Consider the following 15,652-nt stretch of genomic DNA (forward strand, 5'->3'; position numbering starts at 1 on the left):
CCATTTAAATTAAAACCAAGTTAACATCATATCCTCTCTTCAAAAAAGTGTTAACTTTGAGGATGATAACTTGACTTGGTTTTCAATTTCAATTAATGGTGACTAAGGTTTTGAGCTATAGTTTTCGTCTTCCAGTTTTCCTCATGAAAATAGGCACCAAAAAAGATTTAGAAAAAGCTTTAATTTCAGACGTCCAAAAATTAACAGTATGTGCCCAGGTATTATGTAAAAGCAAGAACAGAGTAGAAGAAACTCTCGTGCTAGATGCATCAAAATGTACTAAGGTCATCTATTTGATTGCTAATTTAACAATTATTTGAAAAAGTTTATCCTTGTACAAAACTGGGATTCAATAAGATTACTAGTATTGGGGCTCCGCACTGAATTTTCCAGTTCCATTTTCTGGTACTGCGGCTGCAGTAACCTTGAGATGTTCATATTTTTGCAGAGTTTCGTGTTAATAATGCAGGACCAGTAACAAGCCCTCCAAAATTTAAAGAGGAGAGTACCAGAAGAAAAAAGAAAGGAAACCAACAGAAGAAGCAAGAAAGGCAAACACTGCAGCGGCAGCCAGTGAGAAACCTGTACAAATAGAAGAAAACTCAACTTCACTTCCAAATATTTCCAAGGTTCTGGTGCTGATCTCTTTGACACCTAGAAAGGTAAGGGCAGGAAACTAACTCGTCAGACAGCCCCGGATACGATCTTGGAAGCACAAAACCAGGATAAGACGCCTGAAGATTGAAAAAAATTAGCGGATCAAGTATTTACTAGGGGAAGGCAGAAGTCAGCCGAAGAGGTTTTGAAGTCAAGTGACGCAGTGCCTAGGACACCCCTCCAGGCTTTTCGGATGAGTGGGGCCACGAAGAAACAAAAGGTTCTACAGCAGTGAGACGAAGCGGCAGACAGAACAAAAAATAAGGGCCAAACTGTTACGGGGACCCGATAACGCATTCGGTCAAGCTAAGCGGCTCTGAGGCAGACATTACATATCTGAACAAAGTCGCTCTCGAGGCGAACCGGATGAAATTTGCTACGTTCACGAACAGAACAGACGAATCGGTGAAGACGCGATTCAGATTCTTGGAACGGCACTTATTTAGAAGGAAATTGGCTATTCGTCACTGGACATCGCAAAGACTTGGAACTCAGCGTGGCAATTATCACTCTTATTTGAAGCAGCCGAGGAAGAAAGAGATGCGGTTTAAGAGCAAAACTTAACATGAACTTCTTGAACTAAGTACCAACACTCCTATATATACTTGAACTTTGTACTTATAATATAAAAAATTTCTTTGTACTCAGGGGAATATGGTACTGCGGCTACAGTGTTCTTGAGATGTTCATGTTATTATATGTATATTTATTGGTGTAAATTTACCCTCAAGGCCATTATGTGCCGAGTTAAAACATACGAAGACTGTCAGTCAGTCTACCGTATGAAGATACGATTTCAGTTATGCAAGCTAAAGCATGTGTACAAAAGACAAATAGATCAGTCTAAATTTACAATTTAAAATCTTATTAGTTTTCACTCAGAAGCTTATAGTATCCCTGACAATATCACTCGTTTTTTGTCTCTGTTGTTTTTAGTGATGAAAAAACTATGTAATTTTTTGGATGTATTTGTTCTTCCAATGAAAAAAACGAATTTGAACTGCAATTTTAATGTTTTTTTTTGCACATTTAGTATTCGGGTTATTAAGATTCTCACATTTCAACTTAAATTTTTTCCCGGTTCAACCTATCTTTTTTTCCGAGTCAATCTAAAGTTTTGGCCTAGGTCAACCTATCGCAAATTGACCAAACGGCAATTTTCAAAAACCTTGGTTTTTAGACTCAATAGTGGCATTAATTTTTTTTTTCTTTTTGAGTTTATGGCATCAATAACTTATAGATAACAAAATAATTGTTACTTACAAGTAGAAAGAAAAATGCAAGGAGGAAAAAGGGTCGATTCGAAATGGTCCGTCACTTTCTTCGAAAATGGAACAAAATTATTTCGGATTTCAAAATTTAAATAAGAACTAGAATCCAAATATGGTATATGGCAGCTGTGGGGATTATTCAAAGCCCAGTAACAAAATTTAAAAGATTGCGTAGAGGTGTTTAGCGGGAATTAAAAAGCATTTTGATGTAGAGTTTCAGTAGTTAAATTTTATATAACTCTTCGGAGATGAAGTAACATAAGCTGGCTTGTGTTTGTGAAGACTTCGAGACCGAACAGGGCGTGCCAGTGATGGACATTGGAGGTGGTTTGTCGTTCCAGCTGTTCCTCTATGACCCCTCAGACACTGTTTTGACCACGTGGGACAAGAGCTACTCCTTCGATATTGCGCCCGGGAAAAGTTACAAGGTAAAGCCAACTAGAATATGCATAACGACACAAGAGCTTTTCTTAGAGAAGAAAGACAAATTAGCCAAAAGCCTTTTTATTCCAATAGTCATTCAGAAAAAAATTCAAAAATGAGTTGGGAATTTTATTGTCAATTTTGAAGTTGAAACTAATTGAATCTGATTTAAATTGAAGCTGATTTAAATGGAAGCTGATTTAAATTGTGAAGCTGATTTAAATTGAAGCTGATTTAAATTGAAGCTGATTTAAATTGAAGCTGATTTAAATTGAAGCTGATTTAAATTGAAGCTGATTTAAATTGTGAAGCTGATTTAAATTGAAGCTGATTTAAATTGAAGCTGATTTTAATTGAAGCTGATTTAAATTGAAGCTGATTTAAATGGAAGCTGATTTAAATTGACCGATGTGGCTTAGGTTTTAACAAAAGCGACTCACGTCTGTAGAAGAAAAAAAGCCAACCCGAGCACTTCTTCGAAAGTCTGAAAAATAAGAAAGAAACCGTTAAGTAAACATAACACTGTGAAAGGAAAAGTTCGGTAAAATTTTTGTTAAGTTTTGTATTTAGGATCTTGCGTAAATAACTTTTGTAAATTGGAAATAAGAGATAGTAATTTAGCCACACTGTTAAACATGTATTGTTTAAAGGTTGGTCTGTCTTCTCGGAAATATCTCGACAGCAGTGGCTTCACAAATTGCATCCCTGAGGGGAAAATGGGGTAAGTTTAGTCAAACTTGATCGGGCATTCTTTTTTGTAGATAATTTAGGGCTCCTTTCAACTTCCCCCCCATTTTTCAAAATTTTGATATTAAACTTTGTTATGTGCTGTGATGACGGCTAAATTTTTAATATGTTACATTGTAAAGATTGTAAAGTAAGAAGAACAAATCTGTTCAAAATTGTCAGTTTACCATGTCAATTTTCAATGCAAGAAAACAACCTTAAAAAAGTTTTTCAAAACTGAATTTGAAATATGTTGTGGAAGAGAAAAAGAGCAACAATTTAGAAATCATATAATTTAGATTACAAGAATACTTTTAAAAGGTTTCATAACAAAATACGAATAATGGAACGTTACTACAAATATTGTTTATTTTGGTTTCCACTGATTTTTGATTTTCAATAACAAGTCTTCATTTGAAAGTCCAAGTTCAATTTTGAACTTGAAAACAAGAAGACCAACCAGTTGCGTTGAACATGTAACATTTAAAACACATGTTTATTCTTTATTAGTTTGCACTTTTGTTAACTCGGATAGCCGAAAAAAACTAATTCAAGTATATCCAATTAGCATACAATTTTACCCTTGCAATTCAGTGCTGTGTTTGGTCATTTCGTTTTTAAGTTTTCTAAGTAGTGTCTTGAATGTAAATACTCAATTAGATTGATAGATGTATGCGAGTTTAACTTGTTAAAATACCGCATTCAATTATCATAGAATCTGATATGAGGGGAGTACCTAAATTCTGGTTGACCCATTGACATTTACAGAACTCTGAGATTAATAAAACTTGGTAAAATCGAATAGTTGAATTAAAAACGAATAAGTATAGATATAGTTTTGTAGGATCTAGACTGACCCTGAATAAACCTATCTTAGGCAAAAGGTTTTAAATGCTCTTAAGTTTAATGGATTTTGTTCGCTAGCGTAACAAGAATAGATGGTCTGATTCTTAACGTTGAAAACAGACAGATAACATAAGAGTTGAGCACCATATGTAATAACAGAGTAAGACAGGTGGGTGGCCTTGACACCACTGCAACGGCTGCAACATAGAATGCACCGAATAAACATGCGATGGTTTATGCGTGGCATGACATACCCCTGGGCCAAAAAAAATCATATAACAGATGATTTTATATGTAACTAAACAAACACAATTCTCGACCGACAAAGTGAACTGAATCAAGCACCAGAATATAACGGCTTTAATTTAGTAACAATTGGAGTTTTGATATGAGTTTTTAACAAGAATTTTTTTTTATGTACTAGAAGTTTTTCTTGCTTTTCACTTTTTAAACACAGTTTCTTTTGGGGATAGTGGATCAGAAGAAGAACTTGGCTGGGTAAAATCCTCAGTGTTTCGTCTAATAAATCGTCGCTTCGGAGTGACGGAAGAACCATTAGCTTCGTGGCCTGTCAACGGTGAAGTGGCCACATTTTCTTCCACCTCTTTAACGGAATGCCGAACGGGACTTCCATAACGTGCCGGAGCTTTTCGAGTTCTGCATGAAGCCCGGGTACACGAGGAGGAGGAAACCTGCGAATCCACATCCTATTGCGATACTGGCGGAATTGGGGCTGCCTTTGTTTGAGGATCTATGTCGGGTGAAGTTGGGTTAACAGTTTGTGGTATCACTTGCTGTGACGAACACGATGGGCTGCCAATTTGTCTGGAGACAATTTTTCTGATACCGGTTGTTTTGGAGACGCCGGAACGACGTAACGCGAACGTAACGAAGGAGTTCGAGTTGCTGATGTATCCTCAGCAGGTAATGTGGCAATCGAAGTATTTGAGGCATCCAGATTGTCTATTGTGGAGTCCAACGGCAAGGAAGATGGCTTAAGAGTTGAGGGTACGTTAGATACCTGTATAGCCGACAATCCCTGACCCTGCACTGTCGAGGATTTCGAAGATGAGGTGTGGACATAGCACGAGGAGACCTCCTGGGCGACCGCGTTTGAGACAAAGATTCTTGATTGTCAGTGTCTGACAAAATGACCACCGACGGTGCTGCTGACCATTGACGAGGGCGATGGGACAGCGTTGCGTAGGCGTAACACTCTGGCCTCTTGGCACAAGCTTCCTTGGAGGCCTTTGTCCAACCCTGACTCCCAGCGCAGGAGCTACTGCTGAAGGTCTTTTAGCTAAAATCTTCACGCTTATTAACATTACGTTTTAAAGCGATACGATTCTTCCGGTAAACTTTTCCCAAGTTCGTAATGTACGTGTTGTTAGTGACCCGAACATTCTTGAACTTAGCCAGTTTATACAGTGGTTTTCCCGATTTTCTGCCTAGACATTTTCTATAATTTTCTACACTATCAGGACTATGTAGCAACAACGATTCTAAAGTATTCGTACCAGTAGGACTTTTCTTCGAAGTACTCGGTGAAGCCGAACGTTCTCTACTTGGTGCGTCCGCTACACGATCATAAAACCTTAGAGTACTTTTTACTAAGGCCAGTTTTTAAAGCATTATCAATCTCAGTATTCCGTGATCCCAATTCTCTCATTAGACTACGTCCCGTTTTCGTATTGAAGTTTCGCTTCAATTGACTCCAACGATTAGCAGCGCGAGCAAGTACTTCCAGGGCTTTGTACTGCTTGGTATCAGCAATTTTCTGTCCGGGTACAATTTTCTTGAATCGAAGTGGCACGTCAGGACTGTGGCTACCACGTTTCACCACTTTCACTCTGTCCAGGCTATAATCTTGGCCGTGTCGGTCTTTCGGCCTTAAAAGACTCCGCGCGAGTGAACTTCGATCTGAAGCCTTAGCAAGTATTTTATCTCTAGTCAAAGAAAATTCAGTATTAGGTTTTCTACCGAAGTGAATTTCAAAAGGAGGACACTATTTAGACCTTTATACTGAGGGTTAAATGCTTCGTTTCCCAATTTACGTTTTATAGTTTGGATCGTTCTTTCCACTAACCCGCAGCCACGGTGATCACCGACTGGACAGAGTATGTGTTCAATCCCTAAATTTTCGCAGAGTTCCTTAAGAAACTCACTTTTAAAGCCAGAACCGTGATCTGTGCGTATTGATTTTGGTATGCCATGCATACGTATATAGGCTTCTAAAAACTTAATGACTTTTATTAGAACCGGTATTTTTTGTACGTAAAGCGGACGGAAATTTTGAGAACCGATCAACAGCGACTAGAATGAAAACCTTCTTTCTTTTTCCGTCCTGCAAAGGTCCAACAAAGTCTAGCAGTAATCCCTTGTTAGCGGTAGCGGTAGCGAAGAATTAAAGTTTTGAGATGACTTCATGTTCTTACCGAACTTTGTACATTCCATACACCCTTGACATTTTTCGACAATTTGAGAATTCATGTATGGCTACCATATATATTCTGCCGCCTCTATCATACCTTGTTGTCTCGGATGAGATCTGTGTAAACGCGTAAGGATTGCTGAACAAAGTTTGAAAGGAATTGCCAGTTTGTTGTCGATAAGGATGCAATTGACCACCGCAGACGCGATTCGCCAAAACTGCGAAATGTACACCCCTTGCTTAGAAAAAGACTGCACATCGTTGTCCAGGATCGCTCTCTTCATAGGTCCAAGAGACTCGTCTTCATCAGTCAGTTCTGCTAACAATCCAACATCAATTAGGCTGGGAAGGCCTACAACTTCTCTTTTATCCTGAGAAACAAAGGGGTTTTGGTTTGACTGCGCAAACTACAAGATGCCGTTGCTGCTGGTGAGCTCGAATCACAAGTCGTCTGCGACGACACTTCTCAAGTAAGTCCGCTAACGACTGTAACGGAGTTCTTGGAGGACCCTGCCGATTCCTCCGGCCTCGAGTATTGGCTACCTGCAGTCGGTTATAGCGGAGTAAAAGGCGAGAGCGTGACGGGTTATCCGGAGCCATTTCCACAAAATTGGGAACTGGGGTGTTCGAATTAGGAGCTGAGGTGGTCGGATGATTGCTGTTCGATTGAGGAGCTGAGGTGGTCGTTTGTTCGCTACCTGGAGCCGAAACAAAATTTTCCACAAAATTGGGAAGATTTTCTGTGGTTGCAGTGTTTCCCAGAAGCGCAGAAGCGTTAATCGGAGAAGAAGACATACCACTATATAATTGGTCAACTGAATGTGAGTTAACAAATGAGCAGAACTGACTTGAAAATGACTTGTTTTGGCCTTGAGGAGGCGTGATATTGAATCTCAAATCTGATTGGCTGAGTGCGTGATCACACGTCCGATCGCCTTCTATTAGTTTGATGATTTTAGAGCATCTTTTTTTCTGATTGGCTGAGCACTTTGTCAAATTTGCGTAGCCCTCGCGCGGCTGAAAACTTGAATGAACGCACGCACATGATTGGTTAATACTTTCCATCAACGAACGCCACATAATTGTCATCCGGTTACTGAAAACCACAATGGAATCTGATTGATAAAAATCACCAGTCTCGCAAGCGACGCCCTCTTGCGAGGAACCACTACATCTATCACTAGAAAATTGCGATACAAGCTCATTGCCACCTACCGGCAAATGACGAATTTTACTGAACAATTCTGTTGGTCGAAAGAAAGAGAGTATGAAAGTGCGCCCTCTCGCGGCCCTGCACCAGAAATACTAATGCCATCTGGCTTTTGGTTATGATTCAAATTCCCAAAAGCTATTTGAGAAACAAAAATGGGATCGATAAATTCTGTCGAAGAAGCCCAGGCGCCGGCCCTAATTGAATTACACGCTTGAGTGAATTTTTTGATGGTTTTAATAACAAATAACTCATCATAAACAGAACTAGGGGGGGGGGGCTGTAAAAGTAGGATGGCGAGAAAGATAATATGCCATACCAAGCGTAGCACCTGCCATACCCAGCGTAGCACCAAGCCTGTCTACCCAACGTGTTAAACGCGACTGGTAGGGTTCATTTCCCCTGTGTTCTTTCAGAGCCAAAGTAATCGCTTTGTGGTCTGTAAGGATTTCAAACTTGTTGCCTAACAGATAAAGGCGGAAATGCTCGCACGCCCAGACCACCGCTAACAACTCCAATTCATTAGTACTATATTTAAGTTCAGCAGTATTGAGAAAACGTGAGGCAAACGATATAGGTACCCACAAACCTTCTTCAGTCTCCTTGCCGAATCGTAGTGATACAAATCTGTTATTTTGGCAACGAGCTCCAGAATCTTCTGAAAATCCGCATCTAGTGGTTCGTTCCAAATAAATTTCCTCTTATAACAAATTTTAAGAGAATCCCGAATTTCACACGTAAGATTATGTAAACCACGCTTGAACTTTTGGAAATGATTGAGCGTCCCCATGAAGGATTGGAGTTGTTTAGGCGTCCTAGGTGCTTTCAAATTACGTACTGCGTCAATTTTGGAAAACTTTGGAGCATAACCTGAAGAATGAATCTCAAAACCCAGCCGATCAAGCTTATCCACAACAAACTCGCATTTAGACAATTTCAACGCCAAACCTTCCTCATCCAGTCTAGTGAGAATTTTATGTACTATTTCACTATGTTGTGACAATTTTCCTTTTGACACCACTAGAATGTCATCCAAGTAGCATATCGTTATCAGAATCCCTTGAAGCGTACAATCCATCGCCTTCTGAAACTCCGACGGCATATCCGTCAGGCCATAGAAACCGGTGTTAAATCTGTACGTTACTGTTGATTCTCCGCAGATGATATTGAAATTGCAATGAATACTAGTTAATTCCGAAAGTTTGATTTGACTGAACGCATATTTCATGTCGAGAGAGCTAAACCATACCGAATCAGGAACATCACTAGTTGTTATTTGAGCTGCCAAATCGATTAGTTGTTGGATATTTGGCATTTGATATTTATTTTTCCAAACTTGAGCGTTAAGAGGTTTAGCATCCATTGCGAGTTTAATCGACCCCTCTTTCTTGGCTGTTATCACAATAGAATTAATAAAATGATTGGTGGTGCATTTATCCAGTTTTGTGATATGGCCATCTCTGACTAATGACTTCAACTCTTCAGAGACACGATCCTGGATATGTATTGGTACCTTTCGTCCTTTGATTTGTCTGGGAATCAACGGCTCCATGAAAGTAGTATGAGTTTGATGAGATTTAGATCTAACCAGCCGAGTGAACAACAACGGGTATTTCGTGACAAAATGGGACTTATTCAGTTCTGAGGTTGAGTTTTCCACCACATTTTGTACTATCTTCACTTGTGGTGGGTTTCGTTGAACAGTATCTATGCCCAAAGACCCTTGAAGGTCCAACCCCAACAAACATCTAGTTTTGTTTTCTGAAACTAGAAATGTAGCATTATCATTTTTCCATCCCCCCAAGAAACTGGAATCATCAGACTTCCAAAAATTTTGTAGAATTCTTTTTATAGTCCACATACGAAATATCGTCATTCATGTTGTTTGCACTAATGAATCGTGATTTTGGATTTTGTTGGAGTAACACATCTGCAGTCCTTTTATTCAAGAAAGACACCGGACTTCCAGTGTCAACCGTAGCATAAAATGACTTTCCATATAGACGTAACATCACACTCAATTTAGGGGTGTACCACGGTTAGACTTCAGCAATTCCAAACTACAGATCTGGACAGTGTGACGTATACGTCGCTGTGTGATACTATGGACCCCATATTCAGGTTCGCTGTCGTCATCCTGATCAAGTACGATATTATCGATTTCCGTCTCGAGGTTTGACTGCACTTCCTCTTCTTCTACGCGACTTACTCTTCGTCTAGAATTACACACTTTTGCGAAATATCATTTTTTCTAGCATGTACGACAGTTGACGTCACGTGCCGGACAATTTTTCCATTGATCCGAAGAATACGCGTTACCACAAAAATAACATGATCGTGATGAACTCTGTCCTTTCTTCTCCGATACGTTTTGTTTGCGGGAAAACGATTGACCGCCACCCCGACGTGATTGTACGGAGAGTGCCGGTTCTTATTTGATTTTAGGCAAACTGAACGAAGAAGTAGTGTTCTTTTTATGAGGTAAGATTTTCTGAAACTCCATCGATGTGAATGTACCTTTCTCCAATTCTAATACTAATTTCAAGGTTCCATTTGCATCAGGATATTTCCGAATTAGAGTACTTTGCAAACCTGGGTCACGGATACGTCCGATAAATAAGTCTCTCACCACACTGCGTTTTTCTGGCTCCGTCCAATTACAGCACGCCACCTGGGCCGATAATCTTGAATGAAATGACAAAAATGACTCATTTGCCTCCATGTACCACAAATTGTAGAGCTTAAAGCGTTCCATGGTGCAATTAACTTCCGCCTTGAAAGCGTACACACAATTTTGAACAAATTCTCTAAACAAAAGCTGATTGACATCCGCGTGTGGGAAAGCTTGAACCAATTTCTTTCTGCCCTCATTGCCTAAAGCGAAAAACAGTCTCGATATTGCTCTTGCTTCGGCTTCGTGAAAGAGCCAATTCATTCCTAAACGCGGACCCTTCTTCCTTCTTTCTGCATTTGTTTCATCCACCCGACGTCGTGCGGCGGCGTCTCTCCGAAGACGATCGTCCGAATCTTGCTGAGTTTCCGTTTCTTGCCGAGACTCCGGTCAAGGAGGAGGGTCATCATGGACATCTCCGGGCTCAACAACTAAATCCGAAACATTGAAATTTTTCTTTAAGCCTAATGCTAAGCTGAATTGACCGAACCAGCTATCCCAACCGTAAGGTGGGGAAAGTAATGGCTTCGTCCAGAATGGAGGTAATCCAGCGAGGTCCGTAATGTCATCCAAAATATGAACTGCTGGCTGCGCCATGACATTTACCGAACTCTGAGATTAACAAAACTTGGTAAAATCGAATAGTTGAATTAAACTCGAATAAGTATAGATATAGACTGACCCTGAATAAACCTATCTTAGACAAAAGGTTTTGAATGCTTTTAAATTTATTGGATTTTTTTTTCGCTAGCGTAACAAGAATAGATGGTATGATTCTTAAACTTGAAAGCAGACAGATAACAAAAGAGTTGAGCACCATATGTAATAACAGAGTAAGACAGGTGGGTGGCCTTGACACCACTGCAACGACTGCAACATAGAATGCACCGAGTAAACATGCGATGGTTTCTGCGTGGCATGACACCCATATGATTGACCAACTTATCGCTTGCGAAAACTGGAGCGATACGATCAATTGGCACTGATAGCCAAAAAACACGGACAGAGATATCTAAAAAATCTATGGGAACAGAAAACGACAACACCGGCATTAGTGGAAGAAGTTTTAAAAAAAATTAGAAAAAAACTTTATAGATTGAAATTTGAGGGGAGATGCTCTGTGTAACCATTGAAAAGGAAGGCAAAGATAAATTTGCTCAGAAACTTTGCAGGGTAACTAATCCATTGCGCTTAAAATCAGAAACACCGAGACAATCTAAAACTTACCGTTAAAGCGGAAATCACAAAAAATTAGCGTAAGAACCACGAGAATTTAAACCAAAAACAACGCAATGGAGAAAACCTCAAACAATTTTGTGTTGTACTGCCAGATATGGCACAAAAAAGTGCTATCTACAGCTGAGAAGAAGAAAGGATCCGCTATATCTTCATAAACAGCAAGGAGAATTACGACATCCACTGAAACCTATTAACAAAAACTCGTGCCTCATTAGATGCTCTCAATGTAGCACTCTTTAGTGGAAAGGGATTGTCCGGCCATCAAAGATGACTGAAGGATAAAGTTCTCAAAATCAATTTGAACTTTCCAAAAAAACCTACGGTAAAAAAAAGATATAACACTCGATTCGAAAGAGACTTTTTATAGTTTGAAGTGTGGGTCAAATCTCAACACAAAAAACTAGAATTTGACGTCGACTTGAACCTTTTTGCCATTTTGCTATGCGACAATCTGTATTTAACATGAAGATTCTTCAGTGGAATTTTGCGGTGCGATCACAAATGTTCAGAAGCTAGACGAAGCAATAAGGACGACTATTGAGTTTAAACGTGAGGACATTTTTTGACTTTAAAGGAATAGAATTGAAGAAGCTGTAAAAAACTTCTCTCAAAATGTCTCATGAGATCAAACCACAAAAAATCTTCATGGCGGCTTCACAGTCGAAGCGATAAAAACTGTCGGTAAGGTTGAGGTCGCAATCCAGTCCAATGAATTTTTTCAAGAAAGTAGTCCCGTTTTGAGAAAAACCTCACATGAAAATTATCCGATGGAAAAATTTTTTTGTAAGGAGCATCGAGTTGTTTCAGAGGCCATTTCCGCACTTGGCCAATCTTTTAATCTTTTATGTAATTCTTTTTGAGGTTTTTGAATTTCACAGCGATACTTAATAAAGTCTGAGCGATACTTAAGAAAAATTGAGAGCGATACTTATTAAACTCACTAACAGGTTTAATAAGTATTTGGACTTGTTCTTTATTAGATCTAAAATACCCAATAAAGAACAAGTCCAAATACTTGTTAAACCTGTTAGTGAGTTTAATAAGTATCGCTCTCAATTTTTCTTAAGTATCGCTCAGACTTTATTAAGTATCGCTCTGAAATTCAAAAACCTCAAAAAGAATTTCATAAAAGATTAAAAGAGTACACATTTCCTCTTCGGCTGAAAACAATCTAATAAGAAAAAAAGTAAACCCATTACATTCACTCACAACAGCAAAATCAAAAGCAAAAAACATGGACGTTAAGTTGACTACAAAACTAAAATCGACGCTTCTAACAGTGGGTTGGAAAGCATTAGTAAATACTTAAGAGGAAAAAAGGACCTACACTTACCAAACATTGGCATATTGCAATTAAATATAAGAACACTAGTTCTAGTTCTTGTCGTATTGATTGATGGCTCTCTCGGAGAATGGATAAAAATTCGATTCTGTAGCATTTCCGACCAAACTTACGCCTTCGTCCAGCAAACAAGCCCTAGCAGTATCATACATACTTGCATCAGTCAAGTGGCTATAAAAAAGCAAGCAAGTTTACTTTCCAAAATTGTCGATAAAACTGTGGGAACGAAAAAAATCAAATAACATTTTTAATGTACAAACTTAAATAAAACCAGATAGCGCCTATTCTAGTTCTAATGGATAGTAACAGGGAATTCTCGAGGTGAACAATAGTTTACCGTGTTTTCACCTAAAATAACCAAGCAGGTGCACTCTCACTCCTACAGAGCAGACGGCCAGTTGCTTTTTTGTCATCTGCTTCCGGTTCAAGAAGTCCAAGAAGGTAGAGAAGTCTTCCCAAATAAAAATAAGCGCCTGGAAAAACTGAAGTCACGTTTGCAGTCAAAATGCAAGAAATCAAAGTCATCTAAGCTCAGTTAGCGGAAGAAATATTTTATCTTTTTTTTATCTTTTCGATTTGAACGACTGGGAAAGAACAATGGGTGGTTTCTTACGTCGAGACGTCACTGAAATTTTTTTATTTTGGAACTTGAAGAACATTAACTTCTGTACCATGTCAAACTAAAAAAAAATAACCATTATTTTTAAGTCAAACTAACACACATACGAGAATCACAGACATGTTTTCTAACGATTGTGGGATTTCTGTCAAAGCGGCGACAATTACTTGTCATGGATAGACTTGAATGAAACCACAACAAAAACCCAAAACAAGTTGTTCATTACTCACTAACCCTGAACCCAGACCTACCACAGAAAACCATTGTTAAAACAATGTTTCAGCTAAGGAAAAGAATTAAAATTAGTTACTCTTCAAATAGTTTTCTTGTCCTTGTAGAAAATTTTTTGGTTACCGGGTGTCTGTAGTTCTTATAACTTCCTTTGGTCATCCAAGGCCTGGCCAATAACCATGTGAACCCAAGTTGATCGGAATCTAAAAGAACAACGACAAAAAAAGCATCAGAGTGCAGAGGATCCTAGAAGCAGACTCGATATAAATCACTTATTCCAACACCTCTGACTGCAGCTCCCCGAGACCACCGTCACTAACGTAACCGAGCAAAACTCTCTGTCGGATGTACCAATTGACAATTTAAACCGCCCCTTCTCCGAATTTGAAGAGCTACTATTACCATTGATGCCTAGATACGACGGACAAGACAACGCCAACATAGAGTCAGTTACGGAAAACCAAATTTTAAAAGGGTCGAGAAAAAGCGTTATTGCAGTTTATAAATTCAGCATACTATCCTGAGTTTTTTCCTAGATAGGAAAGTGATGTGATTGCTCTTTTACTTTAATTAGTTTTGTTTAGTATTGTCTGACCGTGACCGTATTCACTCATTGGAGCGGTCGACCTATCGCTGAAGATCATTTTTATCGATCAACTTTCATTTTTTTCTAAATTGGAGCGATTGAACTATCGCTGAAGATCGATTTTTATCGATCAGTTCTCAATTCATTTTCAGTATTTTTCTTTTAACATATCTTAGTTAGCTTTTTAGGTGTTTACTTTTTCAACGTTTTAACACTTTTTTAAAACCGACTTGCTTGGAACAAATTTTTACGAAGAGCGCAGTGAAGATCCGACAGGACTGGCCATGACCCGTATTTTTTTCATTTACCACGTGCCCGTAAAGCAAATAAGTCAAAAGCTTTTTCCGTTGCGGGAAAAAACTATGAAATTCACCTCTCGTTTCCCAAAGTGAGGCACCACTTTTTGTTTGCTTGAAAAACAACTCCAGGCGCATTTTATTTGCATAGCAAACAAATACAAATGCGCTTTAGAGAGATGATTAATACTTGGAATGAAGGTGCTTTGACGCTTTATCATTTTATCATGACTTGGGCAAAATAAACTGTATACTAAAGAAAACTACTTTTTGAAACTATATTTAGCGCATCTGAGTTAGGACCGAAGTGTATAACTCGTAGAGTAATTTCGGATAGGGTACACCGTCTGCTCGTCACGCTATCTTAATTTCGGCCGGATAGATTCGTGCAACTTCTTAGTCTAATACCGATCCTAATCTTACTCTTATACTATCTAGTCTCAGGTTGTTTAACTAGTCTCTGCTAGGCTCAATAGATCTAGGGTATACTGGTTTATTGCGGCTGCTGAAGTACTCGGGAGAGTTCAACTAATTTCTAAGTTAAATTCAAATCTCTCTGGTGCTGAAATTACAAGTAACTTCAGCACTTACAAATAAGTGGGTTGTTAGTTAGATGGATCATGATTGGTTAATATTAAATACTTTACATTGGTAAAACATTTAATTTATCCAATCATAAAATATAGTTTAGATCAGGTTCCACCCATCCGGGTTTTACAGAGTTTTTTTAGAACGGTTCTTCTGTAATTCGAAGGATGGATGATGGACGTTGGTATTTGGCGAACATCATAATTTTCTTCCGTTTCTTCTTTGTTAAAGAAGTTCCAGGAAGCTGGAGTTAGGGACTTAAGACGTTGTGTTTTCTAGTGACAACGACTAAGTCTCTTCAACAAAATCAATTCTGATTTCAGAATGGTTGGCTATGTCAGGTTTTTCTGTTCTTCGCGGAGAACTTCTTTTGTGTCTGATCTAGCTTGGGAATGGCGTGGAGATTGTGCGTGGAGGGGATGCCTGGTTACTCGGATCTGTACGTATACTTGAACATCGAGGTGGTCATTGGTCTTGTTCAATGAAGTCCTTTTCTGCGAGGTCAAGTCGTACTCT

General features: G+C 38.9%; 1 protein-coding gene across 1 annotated transcript in view; it reads left to right on the forward strand.

Moving 5' to 3' along the window:
• Positions 1-1,394: 1,394 nt before the first annotated feature.
• Positions 1,395-15,652, forward strand: part of LOC134839973 (amiloride-sensitive sodium channel subunit alpha-like) — a 34,111-nt gene continuing 19,853 nt past the window's right edge. The window contains exons 1-3 of the mRNA XM_063855602.1: positions 1,395-1,422; positions 2,211-2,356; positions 3,002-3,072. Coding sequence (XP_063711672.1) covers positions 1,395-1,422; positions 2,211-2,356; positions 3,002-3,072 — 245 coding nt within the window. The remainder of the gene's footprint in view (positions 1,423-2,210; positions 2,357-3,001; positions 3,073-15,652) is intronic.

This window comes from Symsagittifera roscoffensis, chromosome 2, assembly GCF_963678635.1.
Source record: "Symsagittifera roscoffensis chromosome 2, txSymRosc1.1, whole genome shotgun sequence".
Taxonomy (NCBI): domain Eukaryota; kingdom Metazoa; phylum Xenacoelomorpha; order Acoela; family Convolutidae; genus Symsagittifera; species Symsagittifera roscoffensis.